The sequence below is a fragment of the Oncorhynchus tshawytscha genome, linkage group LG05 (genome assembly GCF_018296145.1).
Source record: "Oncorhynchus tshawytscha isolate Ot180627B linkage group LG05, Otsh_v2.0, whole genome shotgun sequence".
In the NCBI taxonomy this organism is placed as follows: Eukaryota; Metazoa; Chordata; class Actinopteri; order Salmoniformes; family Salmonidae; genus Oncorhynchus; species Oncorhynchus tshawytscha.
This window is the reverse complement of record NC_056433.1, coordinates 90,185,734-90,200,266: the sequence shown is the minus strand read 5'-3', so window position 1 is coordinate 90,200,266 and position 14,533 is coordinate 90,185,734. Positions and strand designations below refer to the sequence as shown.

Genomic DNA, 14,533 nt, shown 5'->3' with positions numbered 1-14,533 from the left:
ACTTTCGGCGGCACATTTTTCAAATCGAGGAAGAGAGATTCATGTTGGTTGCTAGATACAGAAGAAGAACATACAGAAGAATGTTCCGTTCCCTAGTTTCTGTGTTGTAGTTTGTGTATTTGAGTGTGTTTTAGGAGATGGCTTCCTGAAATCTCCCAAGCAGCTGATTGGTCGACTCCACGGCTAATTGGAGCTGACCCCGCCCCCTCGTCAAGTTACAGCTGAATCCCACTAGACTCCTCCAGTTATAAAAGCCAGTGTTCTGTTGTTCAGGAGAGATTTATTTTTTTCGCTGAGAGACTTTTGCTGAGAGAGAGGAGGCTGATGCTTATATCATGTTGGGTTGTTGCTAAGAGATTTGGTATGTCCTGTGTTAGTTTGTTGCTCAGAGAGAGCTTCTTTAATGTCCTGAGTTAGTTTTTTTCCCAGTTTTGTTGTGAAGTGGTTTGTAATATTCTTTCATTTGTTCCCAGGGGGGATGGGGAAGGCATCTAGGGAGTGCTTAGGCAAGAGGCCCCGCAGGCATACATATACCTGTAATATATTGTAATGTACTGACTAGATCATAAAGGAACAATTGTCCAGACAGAGGGTTGAGTTTAAGAATTGACGGTTAATTAACCCAACTTTACACAGGCTGTTTGGCCGTAGCCCACACCAAATAAATTAAAGATACCCCACAAGCCAACTGGGACCTTCTCTTGTGAAGCCCAGACGTAAGAGAGAGAACAAAGGCTAAACCTGGTCTTAACTTCCAATGCCCCGCCCCCTCCACGCCACTCCGCCAACCGCCAGGATGCCCGGCATCAGAACATTCCAGGCATTCCCGTGATTGGCAGATAGCAGGTTGATTGGCATGTCGGACCCCGCGAACACTGGGTACTGGTAAGTACAACACAACCACCTACTAGCCTAACACATAAAACACAGCTGTCTGTGGGTCGCTACAATATTCACTATCTAGGCACACTAGTAGGTAAGACCTGGGCGGACCACCCCCTGCATTTTGGTTAGTGCACCAGGTGATGCTAAGTTAGGTAAGTAGTGGGTAGGCATGTTAGATAGGAGAGGGGGCTTTGATATTTACTTTCTTTGCTTTGGTTCCGTCCAGCCTTTTCCCCATATTACCGTGTGAAGGAATAAATTCCTAGTAAATGGTCAATTCTGTCTTGTCATCCTTACTCACATCTACAGTCCATACCTCTTTCACTTCACGTTGAGTTGTAGCAGGGTGTTTCGTTCCCTCTTCATAGGGGCGAGCGTAACAAAGATAATATTTCCACAGCTCCTTTTGCGATTGGCAAAAGCATATTTGAAGTAAGTTAAGATTTCGCATCGGGTTTAGGTTTCCTTAACAACTTTTACGAAAGTTGAGTCACTGTAAGTTAACTGTCTGGAGCCAAAGGCCTAAAGTTAACAGAGTTAATCAGATAAGAGAGATCGGTTCCCAATTTAGCCTAACATTGTTTACATCTGTGCTAGTAATACACGCATATACAGTGCAGTGTCGTAAATTACAGTATATGAATGTTGCGCTAATGTGGGGTAACTAGTAGGCTACAGCTGTCAGTGTTCAGCAAGTTAACATTCAGCAATTTGAAATCCATTAACTCAGATTTTTGTACTTTAACTCAAAACAAACAATTGTTATTATCAATCTGTTAATGTTACTCAAACGATTACCACAGTTTGCAGATAGCCCGTTTGCTATCATCAAGTTGTAAGAAATTATAGCTAGCTGAGTTACTTACTGCAGAGTAGGGCTAGCCGTTATCTAATAGTAACTTACTGCAGAGTAGGGCTAGCCATTATCTAATAGTAACTTACTGCAGAGTAGGGCTAGTCGTTATCTAATAGTTACTTACTGCAGAGTAGGGCTAGTCGTTATCTAATAGTTACTTACTGCAGAGTAGGGCTAGTCGTTATCTAATAGTTACTTACTGCAGAGTAGGGCTAGTCGTTATCTAATAGTTACTTACTGCAGAGTAGGGCTAGTCGTTATCTAATAGTTACTTACTGCAGAGTAGGGCTAGTCGTTATCTAATAGTTACTTACTGCAGAGTAGGGCTAGTCGTTATCTAATAGTTACTTACTGCAGAGTAGGGCTAGTCGTTATCTAATAGTTACTTACTGCAGAGTAGGGCTAGTCGTTATCTAATAGTTACTTACTGCAGAGTAGGGCTAGTCGTTATCTAATAGTTACTTACTGCAGAGTAGGGCTAGTCATTATCTAATAGTTACTTACTGCAGAGTAGGGCTAGCCATTATCTAATAGTAACTTAGACTGGTAGTTGATTTTAAGGTACAGTCATGATAATTGGACTAAAATGTGGGTAATTGGATGCTTAGATGTAACCATAGACCGTCTTATTTTTGCATAGGGTCAATTAAACATGACAAGAAAGGGAGAGATATCGGACTTCTTTTTAAAGAAGCACAAACAGACTCCAGCCCTTGCATCACCACCGGACCCCAGAGCGACTCCCTACCTGAGGCTAGTCAGTGTGGTCAGACATCACAAGGTCCCAGTCTACCACCACCAGGTCAGAGCGGCTCCCTACCTGAGGCTAGTCAGTGTGGTCAGACTTCACAAGATCCCAGTCTACCATCACCAGACCACAGAGCGGCTCCCTACCTGAGGCTAGTCAGTGTGGTCGGACTTCACAAGGTCCCAGTCTACCACCACCAGGTCAGAGCGGCTCCCTACCTGAGGCTAGTCAGTGTGGTCAGACATCACAAGGTCCCAGTCTACCACCACCAGGTCAGAGCGGCTCCCTACCTGAGGCTAGTCAGTGTGGTCAGACTTCACAAGGTCCCAGTCTACCACCACCAGGTCAGAGCGGCTCCCTACCTGAGGCTAGTCAGTGTGGTCAGACATAACAAGGTCCCAGCCTACCACCACCAGGTCAGAGCGGCTCCCTACCTGAGGCTAGTCAGTGTGGTCAGACTTCACAAGGTCCCAGTCTACCACCACCAGGTCAGAGCGGCTCCCTACCTGAGGCTAGTCAGTGTGGTCAGACTTCACAAGGTCCCAGTCTACCACCACCAGGTCAGAGCGGCTCCCTACCTGAGGCTAGTCAGTGTGGTCAGACATCACAAGGTCCCAGTCTACCACCACCAGGTCAGAGCGGCTCCCTACCTGAGGCTAGTCAGTGTGGTCAGACTAAACAAGGTCCCAGTCTACCACCACCAGGTCAGAGCGGCTCCCTACCTGAGGCTAGTCAGTGTGGTCAGACTTCACAAGGTCCCAGTCTACCGCCACCAGGTCAGAGCGGCTCCCTACCTGAGGCTAGTCAGTGTGGTCAGACTTCACAAGGTCCCAGTCTACCACCACCAGGTCAGAGCAGCTACCAGGCAGTCAGTCACATGACCAGTTCAGAATTTAAGTTGAGCTTCAGTTTGTAATAGAATATTTTGTCAGATTAAACCTCATGTGTGTTCTTGTTTTGATGGCTGTGACATTTTTATTGTGATTCTACACTAATGGTTGTTATTTTAATGTAATGGATGCATCAAGGGATGACACGGAGACCTCTGGCTCTGAGCAAGACAGTGAGCTAGAGCTGCCAGGAGATGTCATCAAGCCCCTCCCAACTGTATCAAGGGATGACACAGAGACCTCTGGCTCTGAGCAAGACAGTGAGCTAGAGCTGCTAGTAGATATCATCAAGCCCCTCCCAACTGTATCAAGGGTTGACAGAGACCTCTGGCTCTGAGCAAGACAGTGAGCTAGAGCTGCTAGTAGATATCATCAAGCCCCTCCCAACTGTATCAAGGGATGACACAGAGACCTCTGGCTCTGAGCAAGACAGTGAGCTAGAGCTGCTAGTAGATATCATCAAGCCCCTCCCAACTGTATCAAGGGATGACACCGAGACCTCTGGCTCTGAGCAAGACTGTGAGCAAGAGCTGCGAGTAGATATCATCAAGCCCCTCCCAACTGCATTAAGCACCAGATGTGCTGTTCCAAAAGAACCCAACGGTAGGCCAGGCCTTTACTTAAACTACACATTTCAGTTAGCAGCTGTTATATTCTAATCTTGTGGATCCCTTAATTATGCATTTCCATGGAGATATGACACATTATTTAACGTGAATTTCAGACATTTCAAGATCCAGAGAAGAGGGTCCTGTACAGCAGTGTTTGAAAACATTTCCCAGAGCTCAGCATGGTACTAGGGGAAAGGGCTTTCATCAGCTCCTGGAATAAAGGACAATTCATGGCTTGAATATTCTGTAAGTCAAGATTCGACTTATTGTTTCGCCTGTCGGTATTTTTCTCTGCCCAATACACCTGAATCTGCCTTCACATCAGTCAGGTTTTTGTAACTGGGAAAAGGCGCTGTTTAAAGATTCTGGGATTTTAATTTGACCTTTATTTAACCAGGCAAGTCAGTTAAAGAACAAATTCTTATTTTCGATGACGGCCTAGGAACAGTGGGTTAACTGCCTGTTCAGGGGCAGAACGAGGGGTTTGAACTTGCAACCTTTCGGTTACTAGTCCAACGCTCTAACCACTAGGCTACCCTGCCGTCTCCATTCGAATGCATAGCATCATATCAATGCTATGTATGCTTGGAATCAGCATCAAAGGGCTATTGACAGCAACTCATCAATGTTAGATGTCATGAATGAGGACCGGAAACAGAAAGTGGAGGAAAACTGTACTGACATTAAAACAATTACAGATGTGCTCCTCTTAACTGCCACTCAAAATATAGCGCAGAGAGGTCATCGAGAGTTCTTGAGGGCTGAGCTGAGAAAGCAATGCTGAGATGGTACAAAGTGAAATAATAAGAGAAGTTAAAGAAAGTGACGTTTTTAGTGTAATTTCAGATGAAACCAAAGATTTAAAGAAAGAATAACATGTCTTTAGTTGTGAGGTACTATTACAACGGGGCCGTCCGCGAAATAATTTTTACACTTTCAGCTGAAGGGTTAGATGCAGCAGGTCTCACATTGATTGCCTTGAAAAACACGGTCTGGACTACAGAAATAATCTGGTGGGGCAAGGCTGTGACGGTGCATCCGTCATGAGCGGAAAGCATTCTGGCGTGTCTGCACGGATTAAAAACAGTGCAAGATTTACATTGTATGTGCACTGTAATGCATATTGTTTGAATTTGGTTCTTGTCGATGCTGTAAAAATCAGTGCCTCCTGCAGAAGCTTTCTAACTTAGTATCTGGCTCATACGTTCATCTCAAGTGGCTTGCAGTTCAGAAAGAGCTGAATCCACAGCAGCAGCCCAGGGAACTACGGAGACTTACAGATGGAAGGTGGGCATGCAGATACATGGCATGCCGTAATCTGAGGGACAGGCTTCCAGCAGTTCTGAGAGTGCTACAGGATACCACACTTGAAAATAGTGGTGATAGATCAGTGGAGGCAAGGGGCCATCTTTCTCAGGGGCCTTCTTTCTTTTGGAAAGTGCTCGGTGATTCCAAACGTCTTCTGGCATGCTCCAACCAAGCTCTCTTGACCTAGCAAGGTCTGTGTGTCTAGTAGGTGCCCTTACAGACCCATTACAGGACTACAGAAGGTAGGGTTACTATGGAGAACTATGGAAAGAGATTGCAGAGCACTGCAAAATAAGTGTACAAACAGTGTGTAAAAGACAGTCTAAAACAAGCTTGTGATTCCACAAATCATTGATGAGCACACTGTAGGACAGAAAAATAGTGACCAATGTGATGGTGAGAGCTTCCAAAGAGCTGTCTTTAATCAGGTGCTTGACAGTCTCACAGCTGAGCTGCAGAGGTGTTTTTCAAAGAAGGATTGTGAGATAATGCAAAGGGCCCAGTCTCTCAACCCAAAGAGGACACCATTCTTGAATGAGGAGCCTTTGTTTGCCTTTGCTCAGACCTTTGAGTCAGATTCAGAGGACCTCAAACACGAGGTTCATCAAACCAAGCGGCTTCTTGATAGGAGAGAAGTGGAAGGGACAGACCATCTACTCTCCTTGACTTTGTTGTGTTTCTAGAACCTTATAAAGAGGTTTTCCATGAGCTATTTCGACTTAGATTTCTGTTACACCAGTAAGCAGTGCTTATTGCGAGAGAAGCTTCTCAGCTTTAAAATGGATTAAAACCACCTTAGGACAACAATGGTCGATGACCGGTTAAGTCAGCTCAGAATTCTCAGTGTTGAGTCAAGGAGGGCACGCTCCCTCAACATGGGTGAGTTTGTGAAACATTTTGCCAGTTCTCACCAGAACCACAGAATTATGCTGGTTTAAATCTACCAGGGATAAATTGTCACATAGCCGGTCCCTCTGCTCATGATTAAAACCTGCACTGTGTACTAGCTAGTACACTGACATTCTAAAATGATCCATCCAAAGGGGATCATGTCACACAGATTTAAAATGGTCTTGATTAGGACAATTCCAAAACTTTTCTTTGCTATTAGTTAACATAATATATCCAAGCATAAATATGATACTGTAAGTTTATAATATTGATGGGTACAAATCAAGTCCATTTCTGCTTGATACCTGGTATGTCAAATTGCAGTGTTTTTTGTGTTTTTTTTGTAAATAAACTATGCAATTTATGTAACACGCAAATGCTGTCTTCTCCTTGGTGCTTGAGCTTTATTTTCTGAAAATATTTGAATGTTCAACACTTAGACAGTTGAAGTTGGAAGTTACACTTTGTAGAGCTATTAGAACTCATTTTTCAACCACTCCACAAATTTCTTGTTAACTAGTGTTACCAAGTCTGTTAGGACATCTACTTTGTGCATGACAGAAGTAATTTTTCCAACAATTGTTTACGGACAGATTAATTCACTATCACAATTCCAGTGGGTCAGAAGTTTACATGCACTAAGTTGACTGTGCCTTTAAACAGCTTGGCAAATTCCAGAAAATTGTCATGGCTTTAGAAGCTTATGATAGGCTAATTGACATTTTTTTTTTTAAATTCAATTTTATTTTACTAGGCAAGTCGGGTAAGAACAAATTCTTATTTTCAATGACTGCCTAGGAACAGTGGGTTAACTGCCTGTTCAAGGGCAGAACGACAGATTTTGTACCTTGTCAGCTCGGGATTTGAACTTGCAACCTTTCAGTTACTAGTCCAATGCTCTAACCACTAGGCTATCATGAGTCAATTGGAGGTGTAACTGGATGTATTTCTAAGGCCTACCTTCTATCTCCGTGCCTCTTTGCTTGTCATAAAAAAATCAAAAGAAATCGGCCAAGATGTCAGAATTTTATTTTCTGACCTCCACAAGTCTGGTTCATCCTTGGGAGTAATTTCCAAACGCCTTAAGGTACCACGTTCATCTGTACAAACACCACGAATCCGCTCAGATAGGAAACGCGGTCTGTCTCCTAGAGATGAACGTACTTTGGTGCATGTATTTGGCTAAGGTGGATGTAAACTTCAACATAGCTTGGTAGCAACATGGCAGCAGCACAAAACAGGGTACAAACATTATTGGGCATAGACAACAATACATCACACATATATACGCAATGTGACCAACAGGCACAACCACAGCGGACCTTTCTATGCTATCTGGGATCCTTGGGCTGTCCCAAATAACGTTACCCCAGTAATCTGAAATGTAAAAGAGTTAGGTTGTGGACGTCCCAAGGACCGCTGTGGTTGTGCCTGTTGGTCACATTGCGTTTTTGCTGCTGCCATGTAGTGTTGCTACCAAGCCGAGCAAAGCACAACAGGACAATCCCCATAAGTCCAATTTGAAAAAATCCTAAAAAGACACTCGTTATCACCTTTGTGCCAAAAATATCCAGTGCTTTTTTTTTCTAATAATTGTCTGGGAACAAATTGTTTCCCATCACTGACAGCTGAACATTTAATAATCATTCAATGTCTGCAATGCTTCTGGATGCCGTCATTGCTGCTAGCGCCAGTGCACACAGCGCTAGTGATCAGGCATTACCGGCTCTGTCAAGCAGATGGGAGTGACCACAAAACAGCATATGCCAACGTGAGCAGATTACATTAAAAACAACCGATGTCCATCTTGGAAGCAGTTCCCAGTTCTTTTATACCTCATTGACCTCTACAGCTGGAGCATCATGCCACGCCCCTTTTCTATAAGCCCCACCTCTCTGTTCCATAACATATCACTTTAGAGTGGTACCTGGTCAGATATACAGCATTGGTTCCCAGCCATGGGGGTACCTCAGGGACAGTATCTGAAAAATGTTGGGAACCACTGATATAGAGAACACCTAATGATAAGGAAAGGGAGATACCTAGTCAGTTGTACAACTGAATGCATTCAACTGAAATGTGTCTTCCACATTTAACCCAACCTCTCTGAATCAGAGAGGTGCGGGGGGAGGCTTCCTTAATCGACACCCATGTCTTCAGCGCTCGGGGAACAGTGGGTTAACTGCCTAGCTAAGGGGCAGAATGACAGATGTTTACCTTGTCAGCTCGGGGATTCGATCCAGCAACCTTTCAGTTACTGGCCCAACGCTGTAACTACTAGGCTGCCTGCAACTACCAAAATACATTTCAAGTTAAAATAACTGATTAACATGTATACAAATAAAAAGCAGAGTAAAGGAATGTTCTCTACTTCAGTGTAATCAGTTGAGTGTATTAAAGTTGTATTGTTGCGGGAGAAAGGGAGTGCTGCAAAAGGAATTGATCCGTGGCTCCTGCAGGCTCACATCACCTGCGTGTTATAGTACTGAAGAGATGCATCATTTAAAGCAGTGCAGGAACTTGGTGGTGTTGACTTGTCTCTGTCTAGAGAAGCAGGCCTCCAGCCAGGTCTTCTGAACAGGAAGTGCATGAGGGTGCTGACCAATCAGCTCCTGGAGCTCCTGGTGACACAGAAAATAATAGCAACATCAGAAGACTAGCATCATCACAAGACTAGCATCATCAGACCATAGCAATATCAGACTATAGCAACATCACAAGACTAGCATCAACAGACCATAGCATCATCAGACCATAGCAACATCAGACTATAGCAACATCACAAGACTAGCATCATCAGACCATAGCAACACCACAAGACTACATCATCAGACCATAGCAACATCACAAGACTAGCATCATCAGACCATAGCAACATCACAAGACTAGCATCATCAGACCATAGCAACATCACAAGACTAGCATCTTCAGACCATAGCAACATCACAAGACTAGCATCATCAGACCATAGCAACATCAGAAGACTAGCATCATCAGACCATAGCAACATCACAAGACTAGCATCATCAGACCATAGCAACATCAGAAGACTAGCATCATCAGACCATAGCAACATCACAAGACTAGCATCATCAGACCATAGCAACATCACAAGACTAGCATCATCAGACCATAGCAACATCACAAGACTAGCATCATCAGACCATAGCAACATCACAAGACTAGCATCATCAGACCATAGCAACATCACAAGACTAGCATCATCAGACCATAGCAACATCACAAGACTAGCATCATCAGACCATAGCAACATCACAAGACTAGCATCATCAGACCATCACAAGACTAGCATCATTAGACCATCGCAACATCAGACATCAGACTATAGCAACATCACAAGACTAGCATCATCAGACCATAGCAACATCACAAGACTAGCATCATCAGACCATAGCAACATCAGAAATATATGTGTCACTGTACATCAATGGTTTTCATGTTATAACCATCCATGAAATTGTAAATGTAAGACTGACTGTTGAGGTCACCTGTGATTGGACAGGACTCTCCAGCTCTGTTACAATGTGTGTGACCTCTGAACTCATGATCTCCTCCTCATCTCCTTCATATGTGATGAGGTAGCGGGCCAGTCTCTTCCTGTCTGAGGCTGTCAGGTTGTAGAAGAACACATGAACTCCTCTCATGAAGTCAGGCAGAGCAGGTCCAGAGGGGCTGGGGGTCCTGCTGCTCTGATTGGCTGTCTCTCTTTCCTCACTCTCCCTGTCTGAGTCAGGGCCAGGATAATGTGGCACTGGGGGGGAGTGTGGAGGAGAGGGGGAGACTGAGACGGAGGTTGGGGAGGGGGAGACGGAGGATGGGGAGGGGGATGCTGCTGAGATCTTGGAGCTAGAGGCTGAGGCCTTGGAGGTTGAGGCTGATGCTGTGGAGGGTGTTGTGGATGTACCTAAAGCAGAGGTAGAGACAGACCTGCTGTAGTAGTATCTGACAGACAGGCCAGTTAAGGACTAAACATCCTGGACAAAACAAAGCCTTCACAGTTAAGACAAACACATTTAGCACTCGATCCCTCAACACTTCAACAAATGCAATGCAGAGAAAAGGCCATTTGTCTGCTTCCCAAACGGAACCCTATTCTTTTAGAGCGCCCAGTTTATCAAAAGTGTTGTAAAAACGTGCCAATAACCAACTGACTGGCTTTATTGATGTCTATAGTATTATCTCTGGTATCAAATCAAGCTTTATTTACCACATGCACGGAATACAACAAGTCAAATCAAATCAAATCAAATTTATTTATATAGCCCTTCGTACATCAGCTGATATCTCAAAGTGCTGTACAGAAACCCAGCCTAAAACCCCAAACAGCAAGCAATGCAGGTGTAGAAGCACGGTGGCTAGGAAAAACTCCCTAGAAAGGCCAAAACCTAGGAAGAAACCTAGAGAGGAACCAGGCTATGTGGGGTGGCCAGTCCTCTTCTGGCTGTGCCGGGTGGAGATTATAACAGAACATGGCCAAGATGTTCAAATGTTCATAAATGATCAGCATGTTCGAATAATAAGAAGGCAGAACAGTTGAAACTGGAGCAGCAGCACGGCCAGGTGGACTGGGGACAGCAAGGAGTCATCATGTCAGGTAATCCTGGGGCATGGTCCTAGGGCTCAGGTCCTCCGAGAGAGAGAAGGAGAGAATTAGAGAACGCACACTTAGATTCACACAGGACACCGAATAGGACAGGAGAGGTACTCCAGATATAACAAACTGACCCTAGCCCCCCGACACATAAACTACTGCAGCATAAATACTGGAGGCTGAGACAGGAGGGGTCAGGAGACACTGTGGACCCATCCGAGGACACCCCCGGACAGGGCCAAACAGGAAGGATATAACCCCACCCACTTTGCCAAAGCACAGCCCCCACACCACTAGAGGGATATCTTCAACCACCAACTTACCATCCTGAGACAGGGCCGAGTATAGCCCACAAAGATCTCCGCCATGGCACAACCCAACCCAACAAGTGTAGACTTTACCGTGAAATGCTGACTGACAAGCCCTTAACCAACAGTACAGTTCAAGTAGGAGAAAGTATTTACCAAGTAGACTAAAATAAAAAGTAACACAATAAGAATAACAATAACAAGGCTTTATACAGGGTGTACCGGTACAGAGTCAATGTGGAGGCTATATACAGGGGGTACTGGTACAGAGTCAATGTGGAGGCTATATAAAGGGGGGTACCGGTACAGAGTCAATGTGGAGGCTATATACAGGGGGCACCGGTACCGAGTCAGTGTGCGGGGGTACAGGCTAGTTGAGGTAATCTGTACATGTAGGTATGGCGAAGTGACTCTGCATAGGTAACAAACAAACAGCGAGTAGCAAGAGGGGGAGGGGGGTCAATGTAAATTGTCCGGTGTTGATTTTTATGAATCGTTCAGCAGTCTAATCGCTTGGGGGTAGAAGCTGTTGAGGAGCCTTATGGTCCTAGACTTGGCGCTCCGGTACCACTTGTCATGCAGTAGCAGAGAAAACGGTCTATAACTTGGGTGACTGGAGTCTTTGACAATTTTATGGGCTTTCCTCTGACACCGCCTGGTATAGAGGTCCTGGATGGCAGGAAGCTTGGCCCCAGTGATGTACTGGGCCGTATGCACTACCCGCTGTAGCGCCTTACGGTCAGATGCCAAGCAGTTGCCATACCGGGCGGTGATGCAACCGGTCAGGATGCTCTCGATGGTGCATCTGTAGAACCTTTTGAGGATCTGGGGATCCATGCCAAATCTTTTCAGTCTTCTGGGGGGGGGGGAAGGTTTTGTCGTGCCTTTTTCACAACTGTCTTGGTATGTTTGGACCATGATAGTTCGTTGGTGATGTGGACACCAAGGAACTTGAAACTCTCAACCCGCTCCACTACAACCCCGTCGATGTTAATGTGGGCCTGTTCGGCCCTCCTTTTCCCTGTAGTCCACGATCAGCTCCTTTGTCTTGCTCACGTTGAGGGAGAGGTTGTTGTCCTGGTACCACACTGCCAGATCTCTGACCACCTCCCTATATGCTGTCTCATCATTGTCGGTGATCAGGCCTACCACTGTTGTGTCATCAGCAAACTTAATGATGATGTTGGAGTCATATTTGGCCACGCAGTCGTGGGTGAATACAGGAGGGGACTAAGTACACACCCTTGAGGGGCACCAGTGTTAAGGATCAGCGTGGCAGATGTGTTGTTACCTACCCTTACCACATGGGGGAGGCCTGTCAGGAAGTCCAGGATCCAGTTGCAGAGGGAGGAGTTTAGTCCTCGAGTCCTTAGCTTAGGGATGAGATTTGTGGGCACTATGGTGTTGAACGCTGAGTTGTATTCAATGAACAGCATTCTCACATAGGTGTTCCATTTGTCCAGGTGAGAAAGGGCGGTGTGGAGTGTGATTGAGATTGTGTCATCTGTGGATCTGTTGGGGCGGTATGCGAATTGGAGTGGGTCTAGGGTGTCCGGGAGGATGCTGTTGATGTGAGCCATGACCAGCCTTTCAAAGCACTTCATGGCTACCGACATGAGTGCCACGGGCGGTAATCATTTTGGCAGTTTAACTTCGCTTCATCGGGCACAGGGACTATGGTGGTCTGCTTGAAACATGTAGGTATTATAGACTCGGTCAGGGAGAGGTTGAAAATGTCAGTGAAGACACTTGACAGTTGGTCCGCGCGTACTCTGAGTACACGTCCTGGTAATCCGTCTGGCCGAGCGGCTTTGTGAATGTTGACCTATTTAAAGGTTTTGTTCATATTGGCTACCGAGAGCGTTATCACACAGTCATCCAGAACAGCTGGTGCTCTCGTGCATGCTTGTTAAAAGTATGCCATCTGGTTTCCGCTCAGGCTATGGATGTGTCACTGCAACCTTAAAGGTCCTCAATGATGTCACCATTGCCCTTGATTCGAAGCAATGTTGTGCTGAAGCTTTTGATACGGTAGATACATTCCATTCTTGTGGGCCGGCTAAGGAGTATTGGTGTCTCTAAGGCGTCTTTGGCCTGGTTTGCAAACTACCTCTCTCAAAGAGTGCAGTGTATAAAGTCAGAAAATCTGCTGTCTCAACCACTGCCTGTCATCAAGGGAGTTTCCCAAATGGCTCAATCCTAGGCCCCACATTGTAGGATTTTTAATGAATTTATTTGCAAATTATGGTGGAAAATAAGTATTTGGTCAATAACAAAAGTTTCTCAATACTTTGTTATATACCCTTTGTTGGCAATGACAGAGGTCAAACGTTTTCTGTAAGTCTTCACAAGGTTTTCACACACTGTTGCTGGTATTTTGGCCCATTCCTCCATGCAGATCTCCTCTAGAGCAGTGATGTTTTGGGGCTGTTGCTGGGCAACACGGACTTTCAACTCCCCCCAAATATTTTCTATGGGGTTGAGATCTGGAGACTGGCTAGGCCACTCCAGGACCTTGAAATGCTTACGAAGCCACTCCTTCGTTGCCCGGGCGGTGTGTTTGGGATCATTGTCATGCTGAAAGACCCAGCCACGTTTCATCTTCAATGCCCTTGCTGATGGAAGGTTTTCACTCAAAATCTCACGATACATGGCCCCATTCATTCTTTCCTTTACACGGATCAGTCGTCCCGGTCCCTTTGCAGAGAAACAGCCCCAAAGCATGATGTTTCCACCCCCATGCTTCACAGTAGGTATGGTGTTCTTTGGATGCAACTCAGTATTCTTTGTCATCCAAACACGACGAGTTGAGTTTTTATCAAAAAGTTATATTTTGGTTTCATCTGACCATATGACATTCTCCCAATCTTCTTCTGGATCATCCAAATGCTCTCTAGCTAACTTCAGACGGGCCTGGACATGTACTGGCTTAAGCAGGGGGACACGTCTGGCACTGCAGGATTTGAGTCCCTGGCGGTGTAGTGTGTTACTGATGGTAGGCTTTGTTACTTTGGTCCCAGCTCTCTGCAGGTCATTCACTTGGTCCCCCCGTGTGGTTCTGGGATTTTTGCTCACCGTTCTTGTGGTAATTTTGACTCCACGGGGTGAGATCTTGCGTGGAGCCCCAGATCGAGGGAGATCATCAGTGGTCTTGTATGTCTTCCATTTCCTAATAATTACTCCCACAGTTGATTTCTTCAAACCAAGCTGCTTACCTATTGCAGATTCAGTCTTCCCAGCCTGGTGCAGGTCTACAATTTTGTTTCTGGTGTCCTTTGACAGCTCTTTGGTCTTGGCCATAGTGGAGTTTGGAGTGTGACTGTTTGAGGTTGTGGACAGGTATCTTTTATACTGATAACAAGTTCAAACAGGTGCCATTAATACAGGCAACGAGTGGAGGACAAAGGAGCCTCTTAAAGAAGAA

General features: G+C 45.3%; 2 protein-coding genes across 3 annotated transcripts in view; one reads left to right on the top strand and one right to left on the bottom strand.

Moving 5' to 3' along the window:
• The first annotated feature begins 1,833 nt into the window (after window positions 1-1,833).
• Window positions 1,834-6,779, top strand: LOC121846570 (deleted in azoospermia protein 2-like). Its single transcript, XM_042322680.1, has 2 exons — window positions 1,834-3,982; window positions 4,104-6,779. Exon 1 carries the CDS (start codon window positions 2,342-2,344, stop codon window positions 3,368-3,370), a length of 1,029 nt encoding a protein of 342 aa, XP_042178614.1. The 5' UTR covers window positions 1,834-2,341; the 3' UTR covers window positions 3,371-3,982; window positions 4,104-6,779.
• A 1,000-nt stretch (window positions 6,780-7,779) lies between these two features.
• The window catches only part of chd1l (chromodomain helicase DNA binding protein 1-like), a 58,549-nt gene continuing 51,795 nt past the window's right edge, over window positions 7,780-14,533 (bottom strand). The window contains exons 23-24 of one of the 2 annotated variants that reach the window (XM_042322677.1): window positions 9,699-10,152; window positions 7,780-8,810 (exon numbers count right to left, since the gene is read on the bottom strand). In XM_042322677.1, the coding sequence (XP_042178611.1) occupies window positions 8,688-8,810; window positions 9,699-10,152 (577 nt within the window). In that variant the 3' untranslated portion in view covers window positions 7,780-8,687. Of the gene's footprint in view, window positions 8,811-9,698; window positions 10,153-14,533 lie in introns of those variants that run through there. The other variant, XM_042322679.1, reaches the window with a different exon arrangement.

Excerpts from the sequence above, each read along its gene's own strand:
- LOC121846570 (XM_042322680.1), top strand. The coding sequence starts at position 2,342 with ATGCTTAGATGTAACCATAGACCGTCTTATTTTTGCATAGGGTCAATT.